The 25,957-nt window shown below is 36.7% G+C and overlaps 1 protein-coding gene across 1 annotated transcript; it reads right to left on the bottom strand.

The window, feature by feature from the left end:
* Positions 1–20,679: 20,679 nt before the first annotated feature.
* On the bottom strand, positions 20,680–25,019 carry LOC108981587 (pyruvate dehydrogenase (acetyl-transferring) kinase, mitochondrial-like). The gene is made up of 6 exons (XM_018952819.2): positions 24,598–25,019; positions 23,371–23,629; positions 23,031–23,211; positions 22,589–22,736; positions 22,157–22,370; positions 20,680–21,035 (listed from the first exon to the last, which is right to left on the bottom strand). Exons 1-6 carry the CDS (start codon positions 24,844–24,846, stop codon positions 20,977–20,979), a joined length of 1,110 nt encoding a protein of 369 aa, XP_018808364.1. The 5' UTR covers positions 24,847–25,019; the 3' UTR covers positions 20,680–20,976.
* Between the last annotated feature and the right edge of the window lie 938 nt (positions 25,020–25,957).

Raw genomic sequence — 25,957 nt, 5'->3', positions numbered from 1 at the left:
CTTATGTGGGTATAATGACTAATTATGTGGGTATAATGTTTGGTGCTTGCTCTTGTATGCATTATGCTCTTTTCAATTTTACTACAAGTTTTTTCACCAAGAGAATGAAAATGAGTATATATTGCCTATGTTAGAAACATAATCATACTTCTTAACTTTGTTTCTAGCATTTATTAACTTTTGCTTCAATTGTTTTCTATTCTTGGTTGTCAAGTTTGCTAATTTGTTGTACTTTAAATATATATATATATATATATTACTTTCATGTTGTGCTTTAAATATATCAAGATTGTTCTTGATGGAGAAAGGGGAAGAATGCACATCTACTAGGCGACCGCTGTTTTTTTCAGAAAGCAGTAATTATATGGATACCCAAAATGTGAGAGATGATAAGGTTTTGACTAATAATCATGGTGTAGTGCTAGGGAATGATGATGATGATGTGGTTTTAGAGCCAACGTCGGGAAATGATGATGATGGGGTTTCAGAGTCAATGTCGGGAAATGATGATGATGGGGTTTCAGAACCAACACCGAAAAATGATGATGATGGGGTTTCGGAGCCAACGTCGGGGATGTTTTTTAAAACTAAGAAATAACTCATTTACTACTACAAGCAATATGGGAGACAAGCTGGATTCGGCATAATGACCCAAAGAAGTAAAAGGGAAGATGATGGGAGTGTTAAATATGTAACACTTAGTTGTGCTCGTGGTGGTAAGGCAAGGAAATGTATTACCAACATTTCTAAACCACGCCTGACAACGAAAACTGATTGTAAGGCGAGAATTAATGCAGTTTTGGCTGATGGTGTCTTACATATAACTAATGTATGCAATGCACATAACCATGGGTTAAGTCCACAAAATGCAAGATTGTTTAGATGTAATCGTGCAATTGATGATTCCGTGAAGATGCAGTTAGATATTAACGACAAGGCAGACATAGGTATGGCCAAAAGTTTTAACGCATTGGTTGTCGAGGCTGGTGGTTTTGAGAAACTTCCATTTATTGAAAAAGATACAAGGAATTATATAGAAAAGGCTCGACACCTTAGACTTGGCAAAGAAGGTGTTGATGTACTTCGTGGTTATTTTGAGAGGATGCAATATAAGAATGATGATTTTTTACTCATCGATGGATTTAGATGATGATAGTCGATTAAAAAATGTCTTTTGGGCCGATGCATGCAGCAGAGCAGCATATGAGTATTGTGGAGATGTTGTGACATTTGATACAACATACCTAACAAATAGATAAGGCAATGTCATTTGCTTTGTTTGTTGGTGTTAACCACCATGGACAGTCAATACTTTTGGGAGCAGACTTGATATCAAGTGAAAATAGTAAAACATTTGTTTAGTTATTTGACAGGGGCATGAAAAATGCTATTACAATAGTCTTTCCAAATACCCGGCATAGATACTATTTGTGGCACATAATGAGAAAACTACCAGAGAAGTTGGGCTCACATACTGAATTTAAGTGTGGTTTGAAAAATGCATTGCAGAGATGTATTTATGATTCTCAGACTTCTGACGAGTTTGAAAAGTCTTGGGAGGTGTTTATTGACACTTACAATTTGAAGGAAAATGCATGGCTTCAGAGTCTCTATAGTGAGCGAATGTATTAGGCTCCCGTATACTTGACAAATACATTTTGGGCTGGGATGAGTACAACTGAGAGGAGTGAGAGTATGAATACCTTTTTTTATGGATATGTACATTCAGAGACTACGTTGAAAGAATTCGTCGATCAATTCCACAATGCACTGAGGAAGAAAGTAGAGAATGAGATGGCAACAGATTTCCACTCATTCAATTGCACAGTCCCTTGTATATCTCATTTACCAGTGGAGAAAAAATTTCAAGCAGTGTACACAAATTCTAAATTTAAGGAAGTGCAGTCAGAAGTAATGAGGATTATCTACTCTCATTGTGTTGTCATAAAACCAGAAGGGGCAATTACCACGTATCAAGTTAATGACCAAAGGGTAGTTGAAGACAGCATCAAGAAGTCAACTTTGCAGGCGTACTTCAATGAAGATGAGTGTGAGGCAAAGTGCATGTGTGGGCTATTTGAGATGAGAGAGATTATATGTAGGCACATTCTTTCAATTTTAGCCACAAGGGATGTCCAAATGTTGCCGAAAAAGTACATTATGGAGAGGTGAATGAAGGACATTAAACGTAGATATGCTCCCATTCGAAGCAGTTACGATGACTTGAGTAGTAAACCAGCTGCTAGTCCGTACTTTGGTTTGATAAAATTATGTTTCGACGTAGCTACAAATGCATGTGAAAGTGAAGATAATTCCCTGGATATGACACAGCAGCTAAAGGCAATTAATGAAATTTACACTAAATCGAAGCCCCAGGCCACAGTTGCAAGCACTCATGATTCCATTGATGCCGAAACTGGAAGTTCGAAGAAAGTGTTGAGCCCTCGTGTTGTCAAAGGCAAAGGCAAGCCCCCATAAAAAAGGAGACAACCTACAATAGAGAAGTTACAAACCAAAAATAAAAAGGCTGGTGGCAAGCGACAAAGAAAGAATGTATGGAAGATTTAAATAATGTGATTTTGATATAGTTTTAACAAATTTATGAATAAGTTATGTCATTTGTTTATATATTCAAATGTAGCCCCATCATAGACGGAAGATGTATTAAACCCCACAGAATCAGTAATATTGCACGACACACCAGAAGTTGTTGTTTCGCAACTGCCTGGTACACAACAAAGCGTTATTTCTCAGGTAAATGTTAAATAATATTCTTTTTTGTCTATATTTTGAACAAATAATACTGAGTCTTGCATGATGTTTTACAAAATATTTCACACTACTTGCAGGTGAACTTCGCATGTCCTGGCCCTCTCGATGATTGATAAAAGACATGGTAGACTGCTGCCCCCATCAAAGTACTTGAGATTTGAATACGCTGTAGACTGTTATGTTGACAAAAGTTCATAGCTTCAGCTGTATAACTCTACTTTGTATTCTTGTAAACTTGGTGTATTGTTGTAACATTGGATATTTATACCATTTTAAGAGTATGAATTATGTTATGGGTATGAGATATGTTATTATTGTTCGAAATGAGGATTGATCAAAGTGTTGTATGTTTATATTAAAGTGTTGGTTCAAAGTTATAATCTCATGGATTTTATTCAATGTAGAACAAAATACATGAAATATAGTGCAAGAAAAATACTTCTCATAACCGTTCATAATGTTCACAAGTCTGATGGGTTTGAATATTACAATATTGATAAAGGTTGTAAACTTATCTATTACAACCTACTTAACAACATTACACAGTTTGATATACACTACTACTAATTTGTAACTGTTCTTGATCCTATCCAATAACAAAATATTAGAAATGCAAGTCCCCAATACACACAGGGTCGCATGCTTGTATGGTTAATATCTTTCATTATACCATGAAGCTCATCCTGATCATTTTGGATGTCATCTTCTAATTTTTGAATCTGTACCCTTGCATGTTGGAGTTCTTCCTCCCTCTTTTGGAGTTTTTCCTCTCTCTTTTGGAGGCGACGTTCTCTTTCGCATACAACTTTTCCTTCATTTTCTACTTCAATGCTGCCCATAAAAAGTACTCGCAGTATGGTCTTCCCTGCAACAAACATCTAATTAGTGTGAGAAATTTCAATTAATATAACAATATCTGAAAAAATGTTGCACACAAATTTTTTTAGTGTTACCTCTCTATTGTAATTTGGACAAGAATAAAAAGGTTGGCTTGGATTTTTTGTTGTTTTCGATAATTTTAAATGTAACATCTCTCCGCTAGACATTTTGGAGCATGATTCGAAGAAGATGAAGAATGCGATGAAGGCATTGTGTATCAAAAATAGAAACAGTTCTCGAAACTGTGTTATACTGGAAATGTGTTATGCCTACATCAGATAATAATCTCTAAGTAATTGCTGGTCCTGGAAAAGCAAGAAAGCAAATGGATAAAAGATAGTAGAAACCAAAGTTCCCAACATTTGAGTAGCTAGCACATTCTTTCTTAAAGTTCCCAAAGTTTCAAAAATAAGGTAAAAACCAATAATAATGAAGGACATATGATAGACTACTTGATAGGAAGAATTTACCCGTGTCTTGTACATCTTTCTTGCCAATTGTAGAATAATGGATAAAAGATAGTAGAATTCAAAACCACTCAATTCACTACATTAGTCCATTTTGAAGATTGGTCCTGAAGATGGCATATAAGGCTTTTCTAGTAAGTGCAAATGGGCATTCTTTTTTTATGGGTAAAATAAAAGTGTAAATGGGTATTCTTGGACCAAATTGATATCTGGTTGGTATCATGCGTGCAGGTGCAACACCTAATGTTAAGTAAATGACAGTGGATATCATGCTTGAGATTGAAAATCAAACACATATTTTCATAAGAGAGCCTTTTGCAAATCACTTACATAGTTGATAAATGATAGTATTCAAGTAATAAGTAAGTGGCAAGAAGCTTATCAATAAGTCTGCAAGTTCAAACACCTACACTTCAAGCATAAATTACCATATGGAACAAGTGAGTTGCAAGAAGGAAATATTTTATGCTGACTCCAGAAAATATTTCTAGGTTCCATAAGTGAGTTGCAAGAAGCCTATTAATAAGTCTGCAAGTTCAAACACATACACTTCAAGTATAAATTACCTTATGGAACCCATTCACAAATTTGAACAAACACGTAGAGTGCACAATCAAAACAAGAAATATTTTCTACAAACAAGTAAAGATCTTAACACAAATTTACAAACAAGCAAAACCAATTCAAGATTCACGCTCAAGTGAAGAATTACATGCAGAAGAAGACACTGAGTGAAATCCCAAAGAAGGAAATATTTTAAATCACAAAGAAGGAAATCCCTCACCAAAAACATTTCAAATCACAGAGAAGGAAATCCCTCACCAAGAAATACACTATTGAATGATGACGACGTAGCTTGCTCAGGGGAGCGGCGAAGGCGACCGAGGTGGCCACTGCGATGGCAATGCCCAATGGACTTGGGCAAGCTTCGGCTATGCGTATGGAGATGAAGGGGTCTGGGGCGATGCGTGTAGAGTAGGTCTGTTCGTTCTTTTCCTTTAATGAAATGCAATGTTTCATTTATAAAATGAAACGATGCGTTTCATTTATGGATTGCAATGCAAACTCCGAATGGGGGACTGCAATAAGAATAATTCTTTTCAAAGAAAAACTCTGCTTCCCTGCCTTCCAAGACTCCTAAAAAAAATGTCTTCTCCTTATTGAGGGCGAGGCACCCACTGCTCACTTTGTTGAAGATGTTGACGCGTTGTTGATGTTGTTGGGCCAGAGGTGGCCGTTGATTCTAGTGTTAATATGACTACAGGGTGCGGGACGCCTCCTGCTTCTGCTACACATGTGTCATTGCCTACGTCTCCTAGGCTTGGTGACCTTGATGGGCTCATGGGCCAAGCCCTCACCGACCTAGCCACGGCCTTTGACTTTGATCTTCCCCCCAAGGGGTCAGGCTCAGTGGGTACGCCCTCTTTTGAGTTCCTTCTCTCCTCTCCCTGGCTTCAAATCCAAGCGGCGGCGAGTTTGTGGCTGATATATATGACGCCTTTTCTATGGGCGTTGTTGGGGTCATGGCGTCCAAAGCTATTACTCCTACTGATCGCGGTGCCCAGAGTTGTGCAGTGAACCCTTTGTCTATGGAAGGCAACACTGATGACCGTGGAGGACCAAGGTTCCAATCTAAGCTCCCTCCCTACGACAGTCTTAAGGGGTGAGACCCCGCCTACAAACCAAGAAAGAATCTTCATTCCCTCCTCTTCCCCCTTCTCCTTTGGAGGTGATGTGAGCTCTTCAACCCACAAGGAACAGGGTGGGTCGTCCAGAGAGGATGGAGTGGAAGGAGGAAACGGAGCAGATGGCAGCTCTATCAACAGCTTTGAGTTTGTTAACCTAATGGACCAGGGCGTGTCCATGCCTAAGGGAGAAGTTCCAACCACCCCCTCTATGCCCCTGATGCATTCTTTGGGAAGACCCCATATCGAGGGGCAACAAACCACAACAAGAGGGGTTTAGGGGCCTTCTCACATGCATTCCCCTCCCCTGGATGGAGCAGTAACAAAAATGGCTCGACACTTGAGAAGTTATTTGTCTTCAGTATGACATTGCTGGCTCACTTGCACTTTCTTTTAAACATGTGCCCCATACCTTATTGTATCCTTGTGCCTTACAGGATGTGATGACCTATGGGCTTGGATTGTGGCTAATCAAGCCACCTTGGAGTCAAAAGTTCGTGCCAGGCAAATGTTTGCATTCTTTGCTAAGAGGGAATTTAGTCAATTGTAGATCTAGAAAACTGAGGTAGAGTCCTACTTGGAGCAGTCTGATGGGCACATTCGCTCCCTGGAGACAACCTCGAGCTCCTTTGCAACGAAGCATCTGAGCTCTACAGTGAGCTACTTCATGCCAAATCCACCAATGCGCGCAACAACTTTGCCTTGCAATTGGTGGATTTTGAGCGTGATTCTGCTCGTGCCCATTTGTCCCGTCTGAGTGGGGAGTTGAGCTCCCCTCAACAATTGTTGGCTACCGCTGAGAAACTTACTTGGGGTCTACCCAGGCGTTGGCTTCTTCTAAGGAAACCTGCAAGCAACTTGTCCTTGAACTTTCATAAGTGAAGGTATCGTATGAGGAGGCTCGTAGGCAATTTGGCCTTGAGCTATCAGAGATGAAGGGATCTTACGAGGATCTGCGCAGTAGGCATACTGCCTATAACAAGGACAGGGAAGAAGCAGATTCCAAATAGGACAAAATGAACCAATCACTGCTACACCTAGATACAAAAGTGAAGGAACAATGGAAGCGGTTGTTGGGACTGGAATCAGAATTTGTTGCTTTGAGGGAAAAACTAGTCTGTTTGTCTCCATAATTAGCGGCCGCCAGGGCCGTTAGGGATCAGGCCTTCGGATATGGATATGCATATGGCGCTTACGTAGCCTGATTACGGTCTAACTTGCTGGCACATTCTTGGGCTGACTTGAGGCAGCTAGACCTCGATGCCTTCAGACCCAATGAGGTTTCATGACAATTCGTGGATGCTTTGGGGCGTAATACTATGCCTGAGGCCTTCTTATCAGAGCCTTCACCCTAGAAGCCTCTAACGGCTCCACCTTCATGAAGATTTTGTTCTTTTTTTTTTATACAATTCTTTGGAGAACTGTCTTGATTATTCTTAATTTGTGATTTCCTTTTGTCATGTTGGCTCCTGGTTTAGCCTTGTTTTGTGTTATTGACGTACAGCTCCACGCCCATTAGCTCCACCACGAGTCTTCAGACTCGACTTTGGTGGCTAAGTAGGGGGTCTTGGGGTCTTCTAAACTTCACACCCATTGGCTCCACCTCGAGTCTTTGGACTCGACTTTGGTGGCTAAGTAAAAAGGTCATGGGGTCTGCTGACCTCTATGCCCTTTGGCTCCACTTCGAGTCTTTAGACTCGACTTTGGTGGCTAAGTATGGGGTCGTGGGGTCTACTGACCTCCATGCCCATTGGCTCCACCGCGAGTTTTTGAACTCAAATTTGGTGGCTAAGTTGGGGGGTTGTGGGATCTCTTGAGCTCCATGCCCATTAGCTCCACCTCGAGTCTTTGGACTTGACTTTGGTGGCTAAGTAGGGGGAGTCGTGAGGTTTTTTGACCTTTAAACCCATTGGCTTCATCACAAGTCTTTGGAATTGACTTTGATGGCTACATAGGGGAGTCGTAGGTCTTCTGACTTCCACGCCCTTTAGCTCCACCACGAGTCTTTGGACTTAGCTTTGATGGCTAAGTAAGGGGGTAGTGGGGTCTTCTGACCTCCACTCCCATTGGCTCCACCACGAGTCTTTAGACTTGACTTTGATGGCTATGTAGGTGGGTCGTGGGGTCTTCTGATCTCCATGCCCATTCGCTGCCCCGCGAGTTTTTGGACTCGACTTTGGTGGCTAAGTTGGAGAATCGTGGGGTCTCTTAACCTCCACGCCCATTGGCTCCACTGCGAGTTTTTGGACTCTACTTTGGTGGCGAAGTAGGGGGTCATGGAGTCTTCCTTCCAACCTTTCCACGGCATATATGCCTGCCACCCCCGCTTTGAGTTCTTGCATGTAACACTCTCGTGCCAAGATTGGCTCACCACGAACCTCGCATACGCCCGTCTCCATCGGGAACTTCATTTTTAGATGGTAGGTAGCAGTGACAACCTTCAAATCATTCAAAGTTAGGCATCCCAATATGGCATTGTAGGATGATGGAGCTTTAATGACCAAGAAGTTAATCATTGTTGTAACCATGCATGCCCCTTGGCTGACCGTAACTAGTAGTGCGATTACGCCCATTGGTTGAATGGCTTCACCAAAGAACCCCTTTAGGGGGTAGGCGAGGGGCGTAACCTATCAGTGTTAATGCCCATCTTGGCGAAGGCATCCTATAACAAGATGTCAGCTAAACTTTCGTTGTCGACTAAGATCCGCCTGGCTGTGTAGCTCACAATTAACAAGGTTACTACCAAGGCGTCGTCATGGGGCTACAGGACACCTTGATAGTTTTCATCTCCAAAAGAGATAGTAGGCTTGATACCCAGTCTGGGGTGTTTGGAAGGTTTATCCTCCATGTACACCTCATGGTAACTCGTTTTTCGTGCTTTAGTCTTTCTATTGGATGTTGTCACGCCCCCCTCCTGCTATGGTGCGGATTTATCCTGAGGGGGCATGGTCTTGGTCACGAGATTGGCTAGGGTTGTCATGCCCCATTTCCCTTTCTTGTCTCTGCTTGTTAAGGCTACTGCTCCGCCTGGGCTCGCACCCTCGGGCTTCTTCTCACCTTGGCTTGATGTGTTAGGCCAACATTCACTCGAGTTCCCCGCTTTCCTTTAGTTTGGCTATCCTTTTCTTCATGGTCAAGCAGTCTTCTGTCCAATGGGTATCCGAGTAGTGGTACTTGCAATAGCGTTGGCCCCTTGTGGATGGGAGCGTTTCTTTCCTTGTTCCTCCCGCTTTCTCTTGCACGTTCAGATTAGTGTGGATGAGGCGAGGCCCTTGGTCCCACTGGGTGGGGTGTCTTTCTTGTCGCCCATTCTGGTGACTCGACCCAATCTTTTTGTCTCTCGCACTATTTGAGCTCTTGGTTTCCGACTTCACCTCTTGCTTCCTAGGTTCTAGGAGGGCTTACAGCATGTCCTCTGCATTGAGAACAAGCATCAGCCCTGTCCCTAGATTCCCTCAGGGTCGAGGGAGTTTTCCTAGCCAACTCGGTCATGAACAAGCTCCGGGGCCATATACCTCCCAGAAGGGCAGCCAACGTGATCTTCTCATTCTAATTGTCTGTGGTCAATTTCTCCTTATTAAATCAGGTCAAATACGCTTTTAAGCTCTCTTCCTTCCTTTTCTTAATGGTGAGAAGATAGGCAGGCCGTCGGCGTCTCCTACTTGCCATGAATTGTGTTAAGAATTGCTTGGTCAACTCTTCAAAACTCTTGATCGATCCTAGTCGCAAAGTCTCAAACCACTCCCGCACTATTCTTTTTAATGTTAACGGGAAAGCACGACAAGCTACCTCTCTTGGAAAATCGTGGAGAGTCATGTGCACTTTAAAATTCTCCAAATGATTTACCGGGTCCCGAGATCCATCATACATATTGATCTGGGGAACTTTGAATTTGTGTGGGAGTGGTACTACCATTACTTTTTCATTGTAAGGAAGATCAGTTCGATTCAACAACTATTCCACAAAGGAAGATCCTCTCATTTTTCTTGCCATCTCCTCGTATTTATCTACGAGGCTACACAACTCGTCGTGTAACCTCTTCTTTTCTAATTCCTCGGCATTCATGCCTCCTGCACTATGTGCATCTCCTTCTATCTGCTCGTTGTGGGCAGGCAGTGTTGCAGCATTCTGTCGTTTAGCTCTTGGTTCTCCTTCCGCAGCTACTCGACCACAGTCGTCGTCTTCTTCAACTTTTCTTCAGCTTCTGCCAGCTTCGCCTCCATGTCTGTCGTATTCATCTTGTGGTCACAGGTTGCTTGGGATCACGTGGTAGTTGGCATGTGAAAATCATGTTGAATTCTGTTAATGATCCCACAGACAGCTCCATTGTTAAGGACGTGTTTCATACTATCAATTGCACAGATGACTTGCAACAGATGAGATGGCGGCACAAGATGCCCAGTGGAACTCCAATGCCTAACTTAGAGAGAAATGTTCTCAATATGCGTATATCAATGGAAATACTTATGCTTTACCTTTGGGTATTATTTATAGGATCATGAAGGTGATGATAAATACTAACCTCTGAGTCTATCTTTGATAACTTCGAATAAATTTGCGGGATAACCTTCCTATTAAGGAGACGTTATCTATTCACTACATTATCCTCCATGCATCTATAAGTTGAATCCTCAGACTTGCTGACTAAACTTGACTCTTGAGGCCTCAGATTTGGGTCTTCCAGCATATGGGCTTATCCCTTTGGGCCCCAAATATCCCTTCCACTTATCAAATGAAGCTGTAATTTTGATATGTTGTATGTTCATGTGGGAGCAGGAAGCGCAAGGTTCAAGGGATAAAAGGAAAGAATCAATCAGTCATAAATGAGAAATGGTAGAGAAAGGGATAGCAAGGCATGCAATGCAAAGGAAGCACCAACACATTTCACCATTTCTTTATCAGATTTTTATAATCCCTAAAGCACAGTGTAGGGGCTGTTATCGTCAACATAGATACATAAATATAAAGAATACAATACTTGTAACTAAAAGACGTTAGACACAAAATTCCTTGACTTGATATAGGCAACACAACTCTTCTTAAGTATTATCATATATTTCTTTTTTAAACATCACTCAAACACAAAATACTTTTTAATTTCTATTCTTTTAAATTTTTCATCTAATCATTATTCAATCATTACAACTTTTCTAAACTCCCAAACAAAACAAAAAAACAATACTATTTTTTCAAATTTCAAAATAAAAATTATATTCAAACAACTTATTAATTTTATAATATTTTTATTAAGTTTTTTCTCTCATTTTCCAAAATTCAATAAAAATCTTAATTTAAACTATGAATAATTCTACTTACCATCCCACACACCACACCTCTTTTAATTTTATTTTTTTTTCATAATAAGTATGTGGAGTATAGATGATGAGTAGAACAATTCAATTAGTTTAGTAAGAATAAAATTAAATAAATTAAAATAAATAAGTAAGATTTTATCTTCATTACTATTCCCAGATATACTAAAATATTTTAAGTATCCAAACGGAAAAACTTCATCATAGATTATCATGTTGTAGAATATTGATTTTGGCACTGTTGGTTTTTAAACTTAGAAATGATTAAAATATTTGATGTAAAGTAAAAAATAATGTGAACCATTACCATTGTTCAATGTATCGGTTCGATTTTCTAGATTTAAATGAAAATGTGCCATGCTAACTTGAACCAATGTATGTCTTTTGGGGATAGAAGTCTTAACCGCTTGCCAACCAAATAATGTGTTGTGTCCTTTGGTGAATAAAAAACATTTTCAATGTATTCTCTAATATTTGAGAAGTTGTGACTTATCAAAAGTGCTCATTCATTTTAGTTGTGACTTTTCACAAATACCATTTCATTTAAATAAATTGTGACTTTTCACAAGTGTCATTTTATTTCAATTGTGACTTTTAACAAGTGTCATTTTATTCTCTATAAATAGGAAACCTCACCCTCAAATTCATTAACTCCAAATTCTCTACAAAATTTAGAGAAACACTTCTTTCTTCTTTTTGTCTCTTTTTCTTTGGATTTTGGCTATTTTATATCGAGTTCGAGAATTTCTTTTTGTGTGTACCGACAATGAGATTAACTAGAACCGACGTTATTGTATCTTAGGAATAGACTGTCAAGAAGCCTAGTGCATGTTTAAATTAGGAGGCGGCAAAATCTACTCTAAAGAAAGCGTCCATCATAACGTGCCTCAACACCAGGTTCTTTCTTTCTAATTGTTTTTTGTTATTTTACATATACTCTAGTTTACAAAGCGTTTCAGAATATTTCCCAATAATCTTAGAGTAGAATCTCTTTTTTAAGCTAGAGGTGTGTTTTAATTGATTGGTTGCCACCATAACTTCAAACGAACCTATTGTACCCGAGAAAATTGGAGGAGTCAATTTTAACCTTTGGCAAGAAAAGATGAAAATTTTTCTTACAATGCTTGGATTATATTGTGTTATTGAAAATGATCATCCTTCTGATGATTTACATGAGCCCGCACGTACTATTGAATTGCAAACATATACACAAAAAGATAATTTGTGTATATATAGGATTTTAAATCATTTAAGTGATACATTTTTTTATGTTTACCTACACATTAAATCTGCCAAAGATATTTAGAATGCTCTTGATAAGAAAAATGGTGTAGAATATGTCAGAATGGATAAGTACACCGCAAGCCAATTTCTTGGCTTTAAGATGGATGATTCTAAATCTGTGGTAGAGCAAGCCCATGAGTTAACCATTCTTTACCATGAATTGGGCTAACAGGGAATGGGTATTACCGAGTGTCTCCAAGTGGTTTGTACAATAGACAAGTTGCCTCCTTCATAGAAGAATTTTGGCCTATCTCTTAAATATAAGACTAAAGATATGACCATGGAAACCTTGATATCTGCCATTAGGATCCAGGAACAACACTTGAAAAATGATCTTGTCTCACCATTGGTTTCTGATTTTTAGTCTAAAGTAAATATTGTAGAAGACCATAAAACACATAAGAACCCATTAAATCATAAGTCCAAATTCAATAAGGTAAAACTAATTATGGGAATAATTTGAAACCAAAGTCCTATATCAACAAAGATGATAAGAGACTCATTTGTTTTAACTGTAACAAACTGGGTCACTTGGCCAAAAGTTATTACTATAAGAAGAGAAAAAATCAAGGCAATGAACAACCAAAATCGACTAACCCACAAACTCATATGTTGCTTTCCGGGACCGACTTTGTTGGAACTGATGAACGGTATGTAGCCATAAGTCCCCAAGTTTATCTGGCTTATACTGCAACTGATTGGATAGTAGACACAGGAGCCAATGTACATGTCACTTCTAACTGCAATATTTTTTCAACATATCAGGATACAAGCGATATGACAGTGACAATGAGTAACTCCACCTCTGCACAAGTATTTGTGTAGGAAAAATTGAACTCAGATTAGCATCTAGAAATACTCTTTCTTTAGAAAAAGTATTTTACGTACCAGAGGCGAGGAGAAACCTAATTAGTGGATCTTTACTTAGGAGAGCATGTTACACATTATTATTTCAATCCAATAAAGTTATTGTAACTAAATATAGGTCATTTGTGAGGAAAGATTATGTGAGTGATTGTTTGTTTGTAATAAATATTGAAAATAATGTAGATGAAAAATTTGATTTTAATAATAAATTTACATTTTCTATATGTTCTACATGTTCTTCTTCAATATGGCATGCTAGATTAAGTCATGTTAATTATCATAATGTTAAAAGAATGACGGATTTAGAGATTATTCCTAAAGTTCCTGTTGATTTTGATGAAAAATATTTAATCTGTGTTCAATCAAAACAGCCAAGAAAGCCATTTAAATATGTTATAAGAAATTCATCACTACTTGAATTAATTCATAGTGATGGTGATTATTTAAATGATGTCTCATCAAAATGTGGTAATAAATACTTCATTACTTTTATAGATGATATGTCCAAATTTAATTATGTTTAGCTGATGAAAACAAAAGATGAATCATTTAGTAAATTTGTCGTCTATAAAATTGAAATTGAAAACCAATTGGAAAGAAATACTAAAATTATCAGGTCTGATAGAGGAGGTGAATACTCATCTAATCAATTGGTTAAATATTGTGAGGAGAATGATATTATACATGAAGAAACCACTTCATATTCTCCTCAATCCAATGGTATTTCTGAAAGAAAAAATATAACCTTGGTAGATATGATCAAATGCATGCTCTCTAGTTTCGGCCTACCTGAGCAATGGTGGGAGGGAAGCAATACTTGCATCTTGTTTTATCTTGAATAAATTACTATTTAAGGGATCTGACATGACACAATATGAACTCTGGAAGGGTAGAATATCCAATATTAATTTCTTTAGAGTTTGGGGTTGTCTTGCAAAGGTTAATGTTCCAAAAATTAAAAAAAAAGAAATTAGGTCCCAACACAATAGATGTGATCAACTTATAATTTCAACTTCCAATCAAAGAAGTTGTCAAAGTAATACAAAGGTAAATCTCAAGATCAAATTCACAAGGATAATGGAAATTAAGCAAACGTTTTATAATCACAAGATAACATATTACTGTTTATTGTGACAAGAAATTTCGAAAAGATAAGAAAGCATTAAATTAAAAGATATAGTAATGAACAAAAAAAAGTATGAAATGAGAAATAAATTTCAAAGGTCGTCCACTAACTATATCAACACCAAAATGGGGGCTACTTACTAAGTAAGTGTGGACTGAATTAAGAGTAAAATTATTGGTTGTTTTGGAAGTTCAAGCACAAGGAAAACTGAAAATAAATGGGAATCTATGTTTCTAAAATTACCAAGAACCAAGAGATTTAGAGGAAATGTATAGAAATTGAATTAAACTTGTAAGAAACAATAAAACAAACACTTGGGATGCAATTTTCGCCCACTGATTTGGTGAAGGTTTACTTCTCTTTTCATCTTCTTTCAATCATTCTCTCTTCCTAAAAATCATGGTCAGATAATATAGCAATGAACTACAATTTTTTAGCCTAATAAAACTAATTGACAGATTATATAACAACTGTAAAATAGTGAAAGAAATCCATCAAAGTTTTGTTACTTGTTCAAGTATCAATTGTGCCTTTACGTCTACAACTGAGCTAAATCAAGAACAAAGAACTTCAATCCTTTCTAGATGCAAATTGAAATATAATCCAACAAGTTAATCATCAAAATCACATAACATTAAAGAAAATCCAACCCAAAACAGTCACGGGTTACTCCTTGAATCCCAAGCTAAAAGTCTAGCCTATCATCTCTAGATTAGCAAAATGCCCAAAAAGGATAAACCCTAACATCTGAAATTTCTATCTAAAAAAAATTGCAGAAGAAAAATAAAGTTCTGAAAAACACCCAAAAATGACGGAAAGAAAAGAAAATCGAGGCACCCCAAAAAAATGCAATCGCCCCCTCGCCAAATGTGCTACCTAATCGCAGAAAAAGAATACAAGAAATAGAATTGCCCCCATGGGAATGAGAACCGACCCATAGAAAAAGAGGCCTTTGTTCCGTGTGATTCTGTTGCTGGTCTCGTGAGACTCTAAACCTTCCCCTCTCAAGCAAGGTCCCATGTATTCTGCAAATGGCAGCTAGCTCTTCCCCCTACAAAGCAACAAGTTCAGCTTCACTGCTGAGGGCATCTGCTACTTGGTTAGTTCTTCCTAGCTTATACTTTTACTCTAACACAAAGTCAAACTCCGCCAGGAAATCCTGCCTGCCCATTTTGGAGAAAGCTTCTTCCGCAGCTCTACTCTCTCTCTATGAGACCACTTTGTACTACTTTTCTCTTGCGTGAGTCCGCTGTGCTCAAAGAGTTGCTGGTTGGTTCACGTCTTTACCATTCCTTTGCACACTACAATGCACTTCACATGGGACCACCTAAGGGGCATCTCGGCAAGGGTTAGGAAATTATTGTTATATGGATCTTTTATTTTTCCTTACCAAAAATGCCCTGCACATATAAGTATGATATAAGTGTTTAATTGTTTTAGAGGCAAATGTGAAACTTTTGTATGCAAAATATTGGCATCAATTGATTTGGAGTCCAGTACTAAAATTTGATGTGTAATTAAGTTGCTTAACTCTTATTTAATGAAACATATCATTCACTTAAACAACTTAATTATGCATTTCCAACACTTTATCAAGATGCAGTATTCATTGGGTATGCTAGACATAGTTCTGCATATCGGTTTTTTATTATTAAATCAGAAGTCCAATGTATTGATCCTAACACCATAATGGAGTCTAGGGATGCAACATTCTTTAAATATCCATTTACTTTCAAAAATAAGTTAGAAATATCTTTACTTAAAGCAAGTTTTCCTTCCACCAGTAGTCAATCTATCATTATATCTAATCCTGAAAGTGCATCTGGATTAGAAAATGATCTTGAAGAAAGAAAACGAGTTAGAAAGGAAAAGGATTTTGGACATGATTTTTATTCTTATTCCATGGAGGAAGACCCGTTGACTTTCAAGGATGTCATGCTTTCCATTGATTCTACTTTCTGGAAAGAAGCAGTAAATAATGAGATGGAATCTCTTAAGACCAATGACACTTGGAACTTATGTGATCTTCCTCCTGGATGTAAAACCATTGGATGTAAGTGAATTTTTAAAAAGAAATTGAGACCTGATGGTACTATTGATAAATTTAAAACTAGGCTGAGGGATTTACACAAAGAGAGGGTATCCATTATTTTGATACGTATTCTCCTGTTACTAGAATAACCACAATTCGTGTTCTAATTTCTCTAGCAATGATCTATAAACTTGAGGTCCACCAAATGGACGTAAAGACCGCATTTTTTAATGGTGATCTAGAAGAAAAGATATACATAGATCAACCAGAAGGGTTTGTGGTTCCAGGACAGGAAAGGAAAGTTTGTAAACTTATTAAATCTCTCTATGGTTTAAAGCAAGCCCCTAAATAATGGTACCAAAAGTTTGATAAAATACTTTTATCTTATGATTTGAATATGGTAAGTGTTTATACACTAAAATAGTTGATGGTGCATGCGTAATGCTATGTCTTTACGTTAATGATATTCTCATCTTTGATACCAACATAGATATTGTTCTTGATGTTAAAAATTTTTTATCTAAGAATTTTGACATAAAAGACATGGGAGAGGCACAGGTAATTCTTAGTATTAAATTAATGAGATCTCATGATGGTATTAGCATAAATCAATAACATTATATTAAAAAGGCTCTTAAAAAGTTTGAGAGATTCGAATGCAAACCTGTCAGTACTCCTCTTGATCCTTGTTTGCATTTAAGTAAGAATCTTGGAGATCCTATGTCACAACTAAGATATTCCCAGATTATTAGTACGTTACTGTATATTACTAATTTTACTAGATCTGATATTTCAAATGTTGTGAGTAAACTTAGCAGATATACTAGTAGGCTTGATGTTTCTCATTGGAAGGCATTGGACAAAATTCTTAAATATTTTAGAGAAACCATGACATATAGTATCCATTATTCTGGATATCCCACTGTATTAGAAGTATACAGTGATGCTAGTTGGATAACTAACATAGTAGATTATAAGAGAACGAGTGGGTATATTTTCACTCTCAGTGGAGTAGCTATGGCTTGGAGATCTTCCAAGAAAATTGTGATTTCATGATCTACTATGGAGGCTAAATTAATAGCCTTGGATACTACCGAACATAAGGTAGAGTGGCTTAAGAATTTATTATCAGAAATTCCATTAGTTAAAAAACCAATGCCAGTTATTTCTATTCTTTGTGACAATCAGGATGTGATAAGTGTTTGTAATAATAAATATTTTAATCATAAGATGAGACATTTGAGTATCAGGCATTCTACGATAAGATACCTGATAAAATAATTTTGGAATATGTAAAGTCAGAAGACAACCTAGCGGATCCTTTCACGAAAGGACTGGCAAAGTCGAAGGTTATACATACATCAAGGGGATGGGAATGAAACCTATTAATTAGGTCACTGGTAGAGGCAACCTAACATTCCTGACTGGAGATCCCAGGAAGAAGGTTCAATGGGAAGAACAAACTATTTGAGTGACTAGATAACACTATTATAATATTATAATAGGTTCATCCCTAGGGTGAGTGCTACAAATGTAATGGCAAAGGAAAAGCGAAATGCTTTGAATGAGTCCAAGACTAAGGCAAGGTATTGAATTGCAAATACCCTTAGAGGATTCACTTATGTGAGTGTGACTATGGGGCCGCAGTTTATAGTAATTGGGCTATTCCCTAGAGCGCTCATGAATCCAAGATACGGTGCACGGCCTTTATGCACCATCTTGAAAGGAACCTGATATATGTTGTACTATGTGTGTGATGTAGAGAAGCCTGAGTTAAAAGATTCTTATTTAAGACTTGGTTCGCCATGGATCTTTCAAATGGAAACACGCTAATACTATGTAGACATTCAAAGCTGCAAGCTACATCTATTGATACATAGTACTTAGGCCAAAGAAAATTTTATTCTATTCTGTCCTTTAAATTATTTTAATCAGGTGGGGATTGTTGGTTTTTAAACTTAGAAATGATTAAAATATTTGATGTAAAGTAAAAAATAATGTGAATCATTATCATTGCTCAATGTATCGGTTCAGTTGTCTAGATTTAAATGAAAATATGTCATGGCAATTTGAATCAATGTATGTCTCTTGGAGATAGGAGTCATAACCGCTTGCCAACCAAACACAGGGTTGTGTCCTTTGGTGAATTAGAAACATTTTCAATGTATCTCTAATATTTGAAAAGTTGTGACTTCTCAAAAGTGCTCATTCATTTTAGTTGTGACTTTTACAAATATAATTTCATTTATATAAGTTGTGACTTTTCACAAGTACCATTTCATTTAAATAAGTTGTGACTTTTCACAAGTGTCATTTCATTTCCATTGTGACTTTTCACAAGTGTCATTTTATTCTCTATAAATAAGGAACCTTACCCACAAATTCATAAACTCCAAATCCTCTACAAAAATTAGAGAAACACTTCCTTCTTCTTTTTATCTTTCTTTCTTTTAGTTTTGGCTATTTTATATTGGATTCGATGATCTCCTTTTGTGTGCACCGACAAGGAGATTAACGGGAACCGACGTCGTTGTATCTTGAGAGTAGACTGTCAAAAAACCTATTGCATGTTTAAATTTGGAGGTGGCGGAATCTACTCTAAGGAAAGCATCCATCACAACATGCCTCAACACATGATTCTCTCTTTCTAATTTATTCTTATTATTTTACATGTACTCTAGTTTACAAAGCCTTTCAGAATATTTCCCAACAGGCACTTAAGCGTAGTTGCTACTAGTTGATATGTTTATGTGCCCTAGTCATCAGAAGAGTTACTCCATTTTGTTTGTGATGGCATACTCAGTCATATTTTATGATGATTTTTTTGTGGCGAGGAAGTATGGAGACCGTGCAAATGCAACTGTGTATTTTACCCAGTTAAACCCAACCCTTGTGCGAGACATTGCTACAATGGAAATGACCATGTTCATTGCGCTCCTACATTTCTCTCCTTCCCATGACACTAATGCTTTTATATCAAATGTAGGAGCCTTGGATGCTGGTCTCAGATAGGGGTGTGCAATCGGCCGGATTTTTTTCGATCCGGTTCGGAACCTAAAAATCCAAGCGAATCTGGGCAGTTTTCTCCCCGAATTGGACTCGAGCGAATAAGATGAAACCAGATCCGGTATGGACATAATCGGATCCGTAACCAGATCTTATTTTTTTTATAAAAAAAAAAAACACAAAAAAAAAATTAATTTTTTCAAATTTCAAAATAAAAATAATATACAAAAAGTATAATCTAAAGAGATTATTTTGGTTTGTATGGAGCACATAATATAAGGATCGATTGAACTTATGCTTTGATATATCATTCTATAATTATATTATTCTAATTATAAAACTAGGAGTTATTTTAAGATTTTTTTCTCTTTTCGATTAAAAGCAAAATAGAAAAAAAAAATGTCTTTTTTCATTGTGCAGGGAATGCAAGGGACAAGATCAACATTAATATAAAAATCATGCATGCATGGCAGATACGTACTACAATAATATTAATAGATGGAGAAGATCAACATTAATAATATCTTAATATTATTGTGATGTATTATTATTTATTTTATCCTTTGTAAATTAATGTTTTGTATTGTAATGTAAACAATAATGTAATATATAATATGCATGTATCGTGTGTGTTTATGTATTATTATGTATTTTGTATTAAAAAAAAAAAAAACATAAAGGCCTATTAAAAAAAATGCCTTTTGAATTGTCAAAAAAATTATAAAAAAGAAAAAAAAGAAAAACCTTTTAAAAACTGTTTAAAATATTTTTTTAAGAAAATGAGTATTAAACATGATATCCAAATTTTAAAAAAATAATACTATAAAAACATTTTAAAAAGTTTTGAAGTCCTTTTTTTAAAAAGAAAAAAAGAAAAAAAAAAGGTGGTAAACCCGAAAATCCGGTTACAACACGAATATTGGGTTTACATCCAGTTATCACTTGAATTTTTTTCGGGCTTATCTGGGTGGATAACTACCCAGTTTTTAAAACCCGGATCTGGATCCAGTTCTACACCCCTAGTCTCAAACATGAAAAATCTTGGCATTGTACAAGATTGATCAGCTTTCACGAATCATTAGCATTTATCCAAGCAACCCAAATATACATATAGATGATTTATTCTGCAACCCTGAAAGCTACTCTCAAAGGGGAGCCAAGCAAATGCACATCACGTTAGGAACACACTCCATAACTGGCCCTCTAAGAAGCCATCGACTCAAATATATGTAAACGCCAATGACCTAAATGTGTTGAAATTGATGCAATAAAAAAAAATTAACTTAAAACTGTACTATGTAATAGCTGATCCCATGGAGATGGATGGATTATCACGCACCTGGTGAAGTAAAGCACATGAAGAATATACAAGAAAAACGGAGAAACAAACAAATAATGCAAAACTGCCAATTTCTTAGGCCTAAAAATTGACAACAATCCATCTCTTTTGACTGTAAAACATTAAAGGTATTTCCCCTCGTTCTAATATTTCCAACATAATTCATGAAAACTGCAGTGTTGTTGACTTTAGAACTGCGGCTTAGGCTCACGGCAATGGCTCTTGCGAATCTCCCAATCGAGACAAATGGAGATATGCATCAGTCCCTGTATGCATGCATCGAAATCTACAGATGAGTAAGGAACTCATAGGTGTATGAAGGGAAAGAAAAGAAACATGAGACAACAAACACGCATGGACTTATCAATAACCAGACTACAAATAAGAAAATAATACAGAATTCACTTTTATGAAGATTTAACATCTAAGAAAATAATACAGAATTCAATTTCCTAGGGTGCGGTGCACGGGACCGGAGTTTACTCTGCATAGGTGGATTCAAAGGGCCCTGCCTTGGAGAGGTTCCCCGACATCAAAAAAATAAAAATAAAAACGGATCTAAGATGATGTTGCCCATTTATTGAATATCTCTTCCAGTCTTATATACCATATGTGTTCTTGTGATCCTAAGTGTTCATGATAAAATCCTGCACAAGTAAAATAGAATAATGATACACACACATCACATTTCACAACATACTTCACAACAATGTTTTAAGATAGGGTATTTTTGTAAATTGATGTTATTTTTATAAGTTATTTTATAAAAATACCCCTCATTTAAAACATATTGCGTAAAATGTTGTAAAAAAGTGTTTTGTGTAAATCATTTTTCTCTCCAGTATAGTAGGTACGACTTCAATCTGACAAAGGATGAAGGGCTACCCGACGTTTTAACTTCATCTAAATTGAGTACATGGTTTTTTGCAGAGTAAAAGAGAGAATAGCAAATCCTTTAGGCAAGCTACAATGTTACAATATATTGTAAATCGAGAAACTCTCACTCTGCTCTTCAATCTGCATGGAAATAAAATAGACTAATGAAGTATTATTGGAGACAACAGAAACTGACACTTTCAAAGACAATAACTAGCAAAATATGTAACCTAATATGATTTCCCAGATGGAAGACAAACACAGGAATATCGAAGTGAACCAAACTAATTCAAGTGCTGGTAGCTGGCTGAATAGAGAAAAATGATTCTGGTAAATGAGAATTAGTTCAAATTCTTCTATATAATACTTGGATGTCTCATATCAAAACAAACAAATTGTGGGACTTGGAATGTCAAGCCCCCAGTGCTAGTCCAAATAGCGTAGATATTCGAGACATTTGAGAGTATGTAATGACTGAATGCTACAAATTTGGAGAAAAAACTCAATTTACCGTATCCTTCCATAGAGATAATTTGGAGATCCCCTCCAAAATACCGAGCATACAGGCGGCTTATTGGAAGCCCATATCCATATCCAGCCATTGTGACTGCATCAGCTGTACCGAGATCAGACTCCACATCCAATGGGTTTTTTGCAGTACTGTAAAGATATGTGAAAATTTTAGGGAGACCACTTCTTGCTATACCACCCCCTTCATCTGAGACCTATCATTCCAGTCAAAATAACTTGTTAGCCATTCCTTCAGTCAAAGGAAACAGTTCAAAAAAGATTGTAGAGATATAAAAAAATTGGGGAGGGAGGATGTGGAATAAACATTTCTTATTTCTGGGAGTGGGATGTAAAAATAATATACCCTCAATGTCAACTCGAAAATTCTATAAGGACTGAAAATTTCATGAGTATATATAATAACAACCAATACCTTGATTGTAACATCTTCTATACCATCAGCTACTATTATTCTAATAGAAGGTGCCACTTTGTCCGAGTCCATGAAGCGCTCTTGGACAGCACGCAAGGAGTTCTTAACCAACTCAAACACCATCAGTTGCAAGTGTGTTGGAACATACCTGTTATGAAAGCAAACAGAACATTATATAACAACAAAGAAAGCAAGCAACGTTTCAAGGCGGAATATCCCTAGCACAAGGAACACAGAACTGAACTTTTTCCTTTAAAAAATCGTTATAGAATAAGAAAAATTAATTGGAAATTGTATTTTACTTCTAAAGAAAGTTGGGAGAAAAAGAAAATGAAAGAAAAATGCAGAAACATAACACCCAAATAGAATCTGAAAGGAAATGTTTTTTAATAAGTAAATCTGAAAGGAACACAGTGGAATAAATAAGAACAAGATGACTTACGGAAATGTAAACTTGGGATCCCCATATATATGAACATCAGGGGCACTGCCGTACTCACGCAAGCAAATAGAGCGAGCATCTTCACTGGCAGCTCGTGCTACCTCCAGTGGAGACATTTTCGTATCTATATAACCCACACAATGAGGAGGGGGATTAGGATTGTGCAACTCCACATGTTGCCCTGAATTTCAGCCAAAATTGAAGTATATAAGACATTATTAGAACTCATTCCCAATAGCAATAAAATTAATGCAGTGCAAAAGATGAAAACAATAGGTGAACAGACGAATTAGAAAAGCAGTCAAGTACAGTAAGAAGGCAAAAGAAGATTAGAACTAACCAATAAGCATGCGAATCCCTATTCTTGACATGTAAAAGCGATCCAGAAACTGATGAATCTCAACGAGATCCTCATACATAATTTTTTGATCCATGCCTTTCTTCAACTGTTGAACCCCCAAAGCCATCATGGGGACCACATTGTTGTGTCTCACCTTAATTGCCTTAATCATTTGAGTAAATTCCTTCTCATCATTCGTGTCCTTGATCTCAGGAAAGGATCTCAGATCACGGAAAGAATCCAAATACCAATCTCGAACCTAAGAATGAAAACCTTACACAAAGTGAGTACCCACTCAAGACCTGAAACTAAACCCTGACTTTACCATCTAATAAATAAACAATCAACTCAAATTGATTCCCTCTCCCATAGATGAAATGAAATATAAGTGAGGTCATCCACAGAGACATTTCCACTTAATCTGTAGAACTAAAACATTGAAACCTCACCATACCAAGATTAGTAGAGCACTTAAAAATAAGATGCGGAACCTACCAAACAATAAAAGCCAACAGAATCACTTCCACATTACTCAGTGTAAATCTAAAACAATACAAGAAAACCCTCACCAATCACCTTACTAAAATTAGTATAGCATTTAATGACAAGCTGCCAAGTCACAAGCAATTGGCAAACAGGCAAAAGCGACCCTCAGGCGTCATTTGCTTAACAATATGGAGCCACTCTTCCCTTTTGAGGGCAAAAACCACATTGATCTTAGCATTTAAAAGAAAGAAAGGTACTTCAACAATGCTGAGAAAATAAATAAATAAATAAAAATGCCTTTATTATATTTTAGACCGAAAATCACAATAAGCTATATTCCTTTTATAGAACATGTACAGTGATTGTCAGAAAATTTCCTTAGAGGCCGTGCAAGCAAAAAAAAAAAATTAAATTCGAAACCTTTTTTCTTTTTTGGCGAGAATAAAATCGAAGCTCAAATAACAGGAATCTCCATAACTATTACTATAATAAACACTAATCTAGAACCCAAGGATTCGAATCAAAAACATCTCAAGAAATGCCACGTCAAATTTTCTTAATCTTCTATTACTAGAAATATAATCACACGCACAGAAAATAATAACCACAAAAGAAGCTACATATATCATTAACACCTTTTCCTGTTTCATAGACAAAAATCGCATATTTAAATCAAAAATATAATACCACACAAAAAAAATAAAAATAGTAACCCAAAACTCAAAATCTCAAAGCAAGTACCTTCAAAACGGCAGGTTTTTCGGATAAGCTATAAGGCAGGCTTTCGAGCTCGATGGCCCTCCTGGCAATTCTAATGGAGAGCTCCTTGTGAAGGAACTGAGCAGAGATGAGCAAGTTCCTGTCGTTGGGATCGGAACCAAACTCCATCATGTACCTCAAGCTCACCCCCGTCTGCTTCATACAACCCCATCTCTGCACCTCGTCGATAATTCTCTTGGAGAAAGACTCGCACAGTTTCTTAGCCGCCATGCCTTGCCAACACGACCCAGGAGCGAGTAGCGCAACAAGATTCCAAGAATCCTAACAACATGCAAGTGAAGCACACAATGCCAAAGTAGCATAGAGATTACAGGAGGCGCAAAACAACTTTTTCCTTCCACCCCTCTCTTTCTTTGGTATAAAGAGAGTAAAAATCAGACTTTGGTAAGAGAAATGCCAAGTTGGTATTTGGGGCCAAACACTTAACCAGGGTTAGATTTTTAACCACACTTTTTCAATCACAAAAATATTACTCTTTCATTCTAAATTTTATTATATAAATTATATGAAATTTTTGTATTTTATATTTTAACTCATTTCGTATGCCTTAAACTATATCACATTAATAAATATATTCAGATAATAGAATTTGAGATAATAAAAAAATTAACACTTTTACATATGTAATAAATATAAATTAAACTTAAAATTCTCGTTATCAAATTAGATTCTCTAATATAAAAAGATGCTACGATATTAATTAAATAGTCATATGAGGTCCATAATCCTAACTGTCTAAAAACTCAACATTAAATATTACAAAATTGTATGCCTTGTATACATGGCATGTCTGTAAATGGAGTGTTGTTCTGGCTGAAACGGCGAGTGCCATTTGTTGGAGCGTCAGGCTGCGGTGTCTAGACGTGGAAATGAATGCGCTGCTTAGTGCTCCCACGCGTTAACCCCAACCGCAGCTTCAGCAACTTGGCGCCCCTTATTTTTGTTGGATAATGGGTCGTTCCCCCTTCATACCTTTTGAACAGCTCCAACCAAATCCAATCCGTGTTACTAGCATTAAAAATAATAATAATAATAATAATAATAAATAAATAAATTATTAAAAAAAAAAACACCAAAATAAAATTATACATACACGCGACCTTTTCTTCTACCTCAATAAATTTAGAAAAAATAAATTTAGAGAAATGAAGTGCTATAATCATAAAAATATCTTATAAAAATAAATTTATAAATTGACATGAGTTTGTATGATATGTATATTTAGATTTATTTTTATGAAATATTTTAATAACTAAAGCATTTATATGGTGGAGACAGGTTTTGAAGCTGAAAATTGAGAAATTGAGAGTTGCTCGACGTG

Source organism: Juglans regia, chromosome 7, assembly GCF_001411555.2.
Source record: "Juglans regia cultivar Chandler chromosome 7, Walnut 2.0, whole genome shotgun sequence".
Taxonomy (NCBI): Eukaryota; Viridiplantae; Streptophyta; class Magnoliopsida; order Fagales; family Juglandaceae; genus Juglans; species Juglans regia.
This window is presented reverse-complemented; position numbering and strand designations above follow the sequence as displayed.